Source organism: Lipophrys pholis (assembly GCF_963383615.2).
Source record: "Lipophrys pholis genome assembly, chromosome: 13".
NCBI lineage: Eukaryota > Metazoa > Chordata > Actinopteri > Blenniiformes > Blenniidae > Lipophrys > Lipophrys pholis.
Genome location: NC_137632.1, coordinates 3,455,897 through 3,465,160, shown reverse-complemented (window position 1 = coordinate 3,465,160; position 9,264 = coordinate 3,455,897). Strand labels below are relative to the sequence as shown.

At 47.8% G+C, this 9,264-nt stretch overlaps 1 protein-coding gene across 1 annotated transcript; it reads right to left on the bottom strand.

The window, feature by feature from the left end:
• Positions 1–1,452: 1,452 nt before the first annotated feature.
• Positions 1,453–7,586, bottom strand: LOC308118648 (olfactory receptor 4D6-like; the record flags this gene model as incomplete). The annotated part of the gene is made up of 2 exons (XM_080478156.1): positions 1,453–1,537; positions 6,664–7,586. 2 exons carry the CDS (start codon positions 7,584–7,586, stop codon positions 1,453–1,455), a joined length of 1,008 nt encoding a protein of 335 aa, XP_080334282.1.
• Positions 7,587–9,264: the final 1,678 nt, after the last annotated feature.

Sequence of the window (9,264 nt, the reverse complement as noted above, 5' to 3'; positions counted from 1 at the left end):
CTGCACAAAAAGTGCAGGAATGGTCTGGTATAATCCGGTACAGTTCGGGTTTCCACCGCAAGATATTGGGATTTTACGGAAAATACCGCTCCAAAGGTGGACGCTTTTCCGTTACCCCTTCGTCGGGGTACTCAGGACCATGGGTCCAGTTTTGAGGAGCCGTTGGCTGATTGGTCAGTGATTTACTACACGCCCTCAATATTTCAATATGTCGGCTGTATGAATCCTCTGTTGTTAACAGATTCAGCTTTGCACTGGTTGGTTTTGTTGTTTAGTTTTTTGCTGCGCAACTTTCATGTTGGTCCCGAAAGAGCAGATGCGAGGCAGGATGGAGACCGGGACTCTGGAGCAGACACTTCGGCCGTAACCGATGCTCTACCGAGTCCACTCGTCGTGTCACGTTGCGTCGCTGGCCGGTGCTCCATTGTGTGAACATCCACGTGCCGCCCTGGAGCTCCACTTCCCCGACACTGGAACCTACCGGGACGCCGGAGCTGATCATCTCTGTGGCTGCAAAAAATTTAATAAAATAACTAAACAACTAGTGCAAAGCGGAAGATGTAAACAACAACAGAGGATTCATAAGGCCCAGATCTGTCGCCCCGGCTGAGATTACTGTTTCAACGTCACATATCTGCGGAGCTCTAAACCCCGCCTACATTTTTACCCTCCCCTCTGCGGTGGAAACGCGACCCAAATTTCGTTCGGGGTCTGCTGTGTCGTACAGCTCCGAACCGCTCCGTTCCTTCCCTGTACTTTTTGTGCGGTGGAAACGTGGCTTATGTGTGTGAGAGAGAGTGAGAAAGAAGAGCCCACAAGAGAAGGATAAAGGGCACAGGGCCCAGGCTCTGACCCAAGCCGCCAAGCCGAGACCGGCCGGAGCAGGGCCCCCAGGCCGAGCAGGCCAAGAGCCCTCCAATCCCGGCGGCAAAGCCCGCCGCAACCCCAGGAGCCGGGCAAACCACAGCCCCCCCCAACCCGGCAGGGCAGAGAAGGCCCCAGCCATCGCGCCCCGAACCAGACCCTCCCCCAGACCAGGAAGAGCGAAGGCTCGCCCGGGCCCGGTCGGAGGATAGCCAACTCGCCTCATATCTCACCACCCATGTTCCCACCCCATGTAACCCCCCCCCCCCCCCTCCACCCCCCAATCTTGATAGATACACCCACACCCATTCGACCCCCACACAGACACAGACGCACGCGCTCACGCACTCACACACTCACATTCTCACACACTCACACACTCATACACTCACACACTTGGGGGGAGGGTGATGCCGCCAGCTGGGCCCCCAACAGCGAATGGGGAGGGAGCACCGCACCCCAGCCCCCCACGAGCGCCATGCTTGAGCGAGCACGCTCCGCGCATTCCAGCCGCACTCACCCCGGGTAGGGGTGAGACCCCAGCGGGGGGTTCTGGGGGTAGACACATCTCCTAGTGGACGCATCAAGTCATTGCGCTCTCCCTCTGTGCACCGCCACCCGCACCGAGTGGTCGTCATGGTCACCACACTGACCTGCCAACGCCTGCCTCCACCTGGGGGACGTTCGGGGTCATTACGCCCATCACCCTCATCACTCCAGACCACACACACACACACACACACACACACACACACACACACACACACACACACACACACACACACCTCATATTTCAGGACTCTCAGGACTCTCAGGGGGCTTTTCCACCGGAAAGAACCAGGTGCTAGTTCGGAGCCAGGGCCAGACTTAGCACCAGTTCTTTGTCTTTCCACTGCCAAATCCTCGGCCAAACAGGCTGAACTGGTGCTACGCTGGCCCCACTTCTTTGCTTGGCCAAAGAGGAGCCAGACTGGGACCCAAGCGTCATCAGCTGGGGGCGGAGTTATCTCTGGAGTTATCGCTACCTAAAAGGCGGAAGCGGGCTGTACCGGCTTTCTGAAAACTCCAGCGAACACGGAGCCCCACAGTGGTTATAGAGAAAAGAATAAAAACTACGCGTGGGAATGATATAATAAGTCGCTCCATGAAGTTAATAATACGAGGGAACGGGATTATTTAATTCGCGTTCGTGGAACCGCGCCTCTCGAAAGCTCCGCCGTGCTTCTCCGCTGTCAGTCAGCTGCATCGGCTATAATTTAGAAGCAGTTTTCCATTGTCGTTTATTTTTCACACTTTTCATCGTAACATTATTTTAACTAATGTCACGTCCAGGTCTTTTTTCGCGTTCTGACCGCCGGCTGAGGCGCTGCAGCCGCTGCGCCATGCAGTATGAGGCTGCCCCGCTCTGCTCCGAGACGCTCCGCTCCGAGACGCTCCGATATTATTTTCTAACCCACAGAACTTCTTTATAATGAATACTTTTGGTTCATCAGCAACTAAAACACAAACTACATACTAGTGTAAATGAAAGCTTGGATTTTATAGGCATTAAATGAGCCTTTTAACAGCGCTTCACGTGAAAGAGCTTTAATCAGTGTGTTTACGGAGGTTGTCATTGGAAACAGTTTTAGAGCTTCGTTATATCATTCTTCACCTCCATTCTTCTCCGATGTTGAAGCATTTGATTCAGACACTCCCAGAAATAAAGTGAAAGGAGCAGAAATTCTCAATGTAATGCCCAAATATTGAAAAATAAGCCCCAAACTCATACACGTGTTATTTTTTTCCCCTCTTTGACCACTCCGGGGCTCCAGACTAAAGCAAGACGGACGTGAAAAAACACCAAAAGAGATATGAAGAGACGTAATTTCTTTGTCTTTGGGTTCTGAGGTTCAGGCCAAACTAGATGGAGCGACCCGGACTAAACCGATGAATATAGTCCGTCTCCTTGTACCTGGATGAGCGCTGTCAGCGCGAAATTGTTTAAATCAGTGACTTTTCACGTTTTGGAGTGACGCAATGACGTGGCTCTCACTTGGCTCCGCTAACGGTGGAAAAAGAACCGGTTCTTTGGTGGTGCTCATTTAAGAACTGGCTCTGGCACTGGCCCCGAACTAGCTCCTGGTTCTTTTTTGGTGGAAAAGCCCTATCAGTCAACTGACCATCCAGGAACCCCGGCCCAGAGCAGAGCCCCCCCCAACACTCACACATCCCACAACACTCCCCAGGCCAGGCCGCAGTCTCCCCAGCACTCCCCACCCCCCCACCCCTCTCCAGCGTCTCCTAGGTCTGCCCCGCGGCCTCCTACTAGAGGGACATGCCTGGAACACCTCCCTCGGGAGGCGCCCGGGTGGAATCCGAAACAGATTCCCAAGCCACCTCAGCTGGCTCCTTTGTATCTGGGATCTCGTTCTTTCGGTCATGACCAAAAGCTCATGACCATAGGTGAGTGTAGGAACGAAGATCAACCGGTAAATCGAGAGCCTCACCTTTTTGGCTTAGCTCCTTCTTCACCAGGACGGACCGATACAGGGACTGCATAACTGCAGACGCTGCACCGATCCGCCTGTTGATGTCACACTCCATCTTCCTCCCACTCATGAACAAGACCCTTAGATACTTCAACTCCTCCACTTGGGACAAGGGCTCTCCACTGACCTGAAAGGGGCAAGCCACCTTATTGCGGTCGAGAACCATGGCCTCGGATTTAGAGGTGCTGATCCTCATCCCACTTGCTTCACACTCGGCTGTGAACCGCGCCAGTGCCACTCGGACTCAATGTCTCCAGCTTCCCCCGGGATGAGAAGCTCTCCTGGAGGTGGGAGTTGAAGACTGCGTGGACAGAGGGCTCGGCCAGGCGTTCCCAACGCCTGGCCGAGCCCTCTGTTTGGGCCCACGTTTGGGCCTGCCGCGTCTGTCCGGCTTCCTCCCCGTCCAGCGAATCCAACTCACCACCAGGTTGTGATCAGTTGACAGCTCTGCCCCTCTCTTCACCCGAGTGTCCAAGACATGTGGCCGGAGATCGGATGACACAACCACAAAGTCTATCATTGACCTCCAGCCTCGGGTGTCCTGTTTCATTAAAATTGACTTGAATTTAAAGGTTATTATAGCCATATTTTACCAGACTGGCCCACTCAGGATGAAACTGGACTGTGTTGGGATTTATGATTGGTTATTAGCAATAAATTACTGTAAGTAATAGATTACTGTAAGTCATAGATTACTGAAAGTAATAAATCACGAAGTAATTTATGAAACATTTTAATTTTTAATGGAAGTAAACGGTCATTTACTCATCAACAACTCCTAAAGTAATTGAGTAATTACTTAAAAGTTAATAAATTATCAAAAATAATTTATTAATGAAAAATTATTAATTTGCATCCATTTGTTAATTATTTATTAATAATCAATGGGGGGCACCACGAGATAAACTGGAAATAGCTAATACCAAAATATCAGTCTTGTTTGTAAAAGGTTTATTTAAGTTAGTTAATATTTCTGCGTAAAAATATAACAATCTTAAATAAAAGGGAAGGTGTGAGATCCGAACACAGACTGTTACAAACCAGTGAATTGTCAACAATAAATACACAATAATCACCAAGAATCGTTCAATTCAGCTAACAGGCGTTTATTAACAAAATATATTAATCCATAAATAATTCAGAAATCATCTCATAAATCAACACATCCAAGAAGCAAAGGTCATCTAACACGGCAATCTAATCTATTAAACAGCAAACCCGATGTACAAAGTTTGTGTGTGTGTGTGTGTGTGTGTGTGTGGTCTGGAGTGATGAGGGTGATGGGCGTAATGACCCTGAACGTCCCCCAGGTGGAGGCAGGCGTTGGCAGGTCAGTGTGGTGATCATGACGACCACTCGGTGCGGGCGGCGGTGCACAGAGGGAGAGCGCAATGACTTGATGCGTCCACCAGGTGGACGTCAAAAGGGATTGCGATGACCCCCGCGACCACTAGAGGCGTTTGACTTGCTCCTTCTGGGGACGCGGCGGTTGCTTAGCAGCCAGATAAACAAGACGTCCTTCGCATGCGCGTGTGCGAGGGCGGTCTCGGAGCGAGGCGGTCTACCGAGGGCGTAATGAACGGGAGGTTCCGTTGGCCCGGTTCTGAGTGCCGGAGTCCTAAGTGGAGGTCGGGACCTGCAGTTAGAACTCTTGTGATCGAGGGAGATCTGCTCTTGCAGCAGGTAACACTTGGGTGTTACATGCAGTTGTATGTGTGAGCTTATCTTGATCAGGTAAAAGAGGGGGAGAGAAGAGAACGACAGAGAATTCTGACGACGCTCGGTTCTGAACCCTTGTCGGGATTTGCAGTTAGAACTCTGGTGATCGAGGCAGAGGTGGTCTTGCAGGGTTAGGGTTAGGGTTGCTAACTGTCGCTGTGTGTGTGTGAGCTTATCTTGATCAGATAACACGAGCGCAGGGGCTGCGCAGACTCAGGTTAGTGAAAGAGGGAGAGATGAGAAAGAAGGGGGAGACAAGAGAAAGACAGAGAATTCTGGCGAGGTTCGGTTCTGAACCTTGGTTCCTCCACCCAGAGCGCCCAGTGGGCCTGGAGCTCACTTAGACCTCTGGTTCTGAGGTGGAAAACCCGTGTCCCGGACTTGGTTGGTGCGCGTGAACGCACGTACACAAACATATGAGCCACTGCGGCCTTATCAGCGGCACATTGAAACACATTGCATGTTAGCTTCACGCTAATCTATCAGTTGCTGCCCAGACAAAGCTCTTACTGTCCGGTTACTGTGCTGGACAGCACCGTCCGTGGTGCTGTGCAGTTCTGTGAGGCAGCGGTAACTGGTTGTTACCGGGTTTGAATTCAATCCTGCACTCCTGCAGCTGAAAGGAGGAGAGGAGACACTGACTCGAGTCTCCAGAATCCCCAAAAAAAGGAAAAAGGAAAGAGTCCAAACTGTCCTTGTCCAGTGGGCTGGCGTTGGTTCTGTCCCTTGGACCTACTTGGTGCTCTCTTTACCGTCCCGAGGCAGCGGAGACGTGTGTCTCGCTCAGTGGCTGGGATGAGAAGCGGTGGACAGTTGGTCGGAAAGGAGTTTCACCAAGTTGACTTTTGGACCCCTGTGGTGTCTGGGTCGGGTTCGACCATTTTCATTGGTTGCCAACCGGGGGGTTGGAAAGTTCCTGGGGTCTTTGCCTTGCCCCCTGCCGTTTTATGGCCTGTTCATTGTTCCTGGTGTTTCTCCTCTGTCACAGAAAATGCTTGGAGGAGTTCAATGGAATCTTAAGCCCAACAACTGTGGTCCCTAAAGTAAATTAAATCTTATTCAATAATTATCTTGTATACATCTTGTATACATATGTATATATGTATTTATATTGTATACATCTTTGTATTGGTTCAGTTATGGCTTTTAAATAGCCATGACATATTTGGTGTTACGTTAGGTCAATATCAACTGGTCCTACAATTTGCCCCCGTGACCTGTCCCTCCGAAGAGAGGGACAGGTCATGAGGACATCTGTCTTCAGGGGACACCTGCCCTTGGATATTAGGGCATCCCTACATCAGAGGATTTACTGTACAACAGAGTCATTTCTAGGTGCTTTTAACAGAAAGAAACCCAACAATCAAATCCACATGAGCAAGCAGAGCAACTGCGGAAAGGAAAAAGTCCCTCTAACAGGAAGAAACCTTTGTAGAAAACAGACTCAGAGGTGGCGGCTTTCTGCTGACATCAAAGAATGTTAAAGCCAGAATAGTTTAACACCTTCATTCAGCAGTGAATAACAGAAAGAACAAGAAGTATTATTCACCTTTGCTTCTCCAGATTCAACAACTTCTTGAGGTGTTTATGAATTTCTTTCATTTTCACACCGTATATGATCGGATTCAAGAGAGGATTATACAGAATCACTTGTAAAGACATTATGAAACGCACAGTTTTGGGAAAGTTAAATTCCACCCGAGCCACAATCACATCGTACGCACACAAAACAGAGAAGCTGATTAAGATCAGTAGGTGAGGTAAACACGTCTCTGCAGCCTTTTTCCTCACCTCCCTGTTGCTTCTGTAGGATATTAAAAGGATCTTTGAGTATGAGAAAAGTATTAAAAGCACAGGCAGAATGGCAACATTTAGCAACACAATCGTGCCATATATCATTATTAATTTGGGGGTCACACACTGAAGCTTCAAGATTGAATTGTTGCAAAATATTCCTTTTAAAGTGAAGGAGCAGAGTTTTTTCATTGAATTCAATACAGTCGGCACGGCAGACTGGGTGGCAGGCATTATCCAGGCGAAAAACAGTGAAAAAATGACAGTTCTTTTTCTCATGATTGTGGAATACAGCAGAGGTTTACATATCGCCACATATCTGTCATAAGCCATGCCTGCTAACACCAAGAAATCTGCACCACCGAGTGTGTAGAATAGAAAATACTGAAAAAGACAAGCTTGATAAGAGATGATTTGTCTGTCAGACAGAAAGTCAATGAGAAACTTTGGGTAGATGGCAGTACTGAACAGCAGTGAGTTCACTGAAAGTGCTGCTATGAAAACATACATGGGCTCATGCAGGTTTTGATGCCTCCAGATCAGGTACACAATGATGGAATTACTGATGATTATTAGTATATAAATTGCCAATGTGAGAAAGAAATACAGAAATCTGTATTTGTTCACTTCTATATACCCGCCGACAGTTAAATACGTAACATTCAGTTTGTCATCCATGTCAAGACAATCAGAAACCCCACATCAGACAGAAGTAGTCAGGACGTTGGTGTGTAATGAGAAAAGTATGACGCTAACTTTACCTCAAATGACCTGATGTACAAGTGACTCCTCAGTATAGTTGTTCATATTGTGCTATCAAGGCAGAGAATGATGAGATTTGTTATATTTATTGTCTTAAGTTCTCCATGCATCTCGCAACAGCAACATCTTTATCAAACTCTGAGGGCCTGCATCCCATTATCTCCACCCACAAAGCTTTTTTTATTTTTTTATTATGCTCCTCCTCTATGGAATCACTTCACCATACACTGCATACGAACAAAGAGGTTGATAGTTTCATTATTTTGTAAGTATTGAATTAAAATCGTCTTTGCACTTAAAAACGTTTCAAGTGCAAATAATTTTTTTGTTTTTCCATTTCAGAATAATTTCACGTTTATATAGCAACATTTTAAAAATGATGTCAGTTTACACAAAAATGGCACAAACCATTGTAGGCCACCAGTGTGTGATGTTGCTTGTTTTTGGAACAAAATCCCACAGCAGAGGACAATATACTATAAAACTTAACAATAGGAGAACACGGACATTCTAGTGAACAGACGACCTAGTTGGATTATCATAGTGACTGTCAAAATAAAAAAACCAAGTTCCAAGTGAAACTGGACTGGGAGTCATGACATCACGGAGGAAATGTTGTTATTGTTCATCTACTCGCACATGTGCAGAAGAACTATTTACTCCAAATGTGGTGCACATGTGGTGTAGCATGTCAGGAACCGAAGTGGACCCAGAAGGGTACTCGGAATCAGAGTTTATTAGCGAGCAAAGGCTTACAAATCCGAAGAGGAGATCATAGGCGAGCAGTCGAAAATCCAGGCATGAGTCAAAAGCACGGAGAAGTATACGAGGAAACACAGGATAAAGATTTAGGTCACGAAGACGAACAAGAATGTTGATCAAGCACTAAGAAAAGAGGAGGAAGGGCTTGAATAAACAATGGAAGCGGAGACAGGTGATACAAATCAACACTAATCAGACACACAGAGGGAGTGAGAACCGGAAGGGTAAAGGCCCCTTCATACTCCATAAGAACAAGACGAAAGTTCGGCAGTGCAGGTCCTGCCGAACAAAATTACGTCATTTGTTTGCTGTGCCAACCGCCCTGGTCGAACTATGTGGGAGCCGCACTGCCGAAACTTCTGCTCTGCCATGTGCTGCGCATGCGTGTTCCAGTTCGCTCATGACTATCAGTCATATTTTAATCATATTTAGCTTGTAACATCGCTACTGTACGAGCGCCGCAGCTTGTTAAAATGTCGGAGTGCAGGCTTACCTGATGCAACTGAACGCATCACGAACAGCTGTCAGCTCCTGCAGTTAAAACCGGACCAACATCGTGCTCAGACAAAAAACTCTCTTTTATTACTGAAAAAGTTCTGAGAAATGTATTTTTGAAAGCACTGGAGGCGAGAAATAAACTGTGCAGTTGAAAAGTTTAAACGCCGCATCACAGACGTGTGGCTGCTGTGAGGGGGCTTGGCCTGTGAGTTCGACAGCTTCTTATTGGAGTATCTACAGTCCTGCCGAAAAAGCTTTTTTTCGGCAGCTGGCTGACGTCACTGCCGAATTTCCTTCTTGTTCTTATGGGTTCAAAAAGGGAGTATGCAGGGGC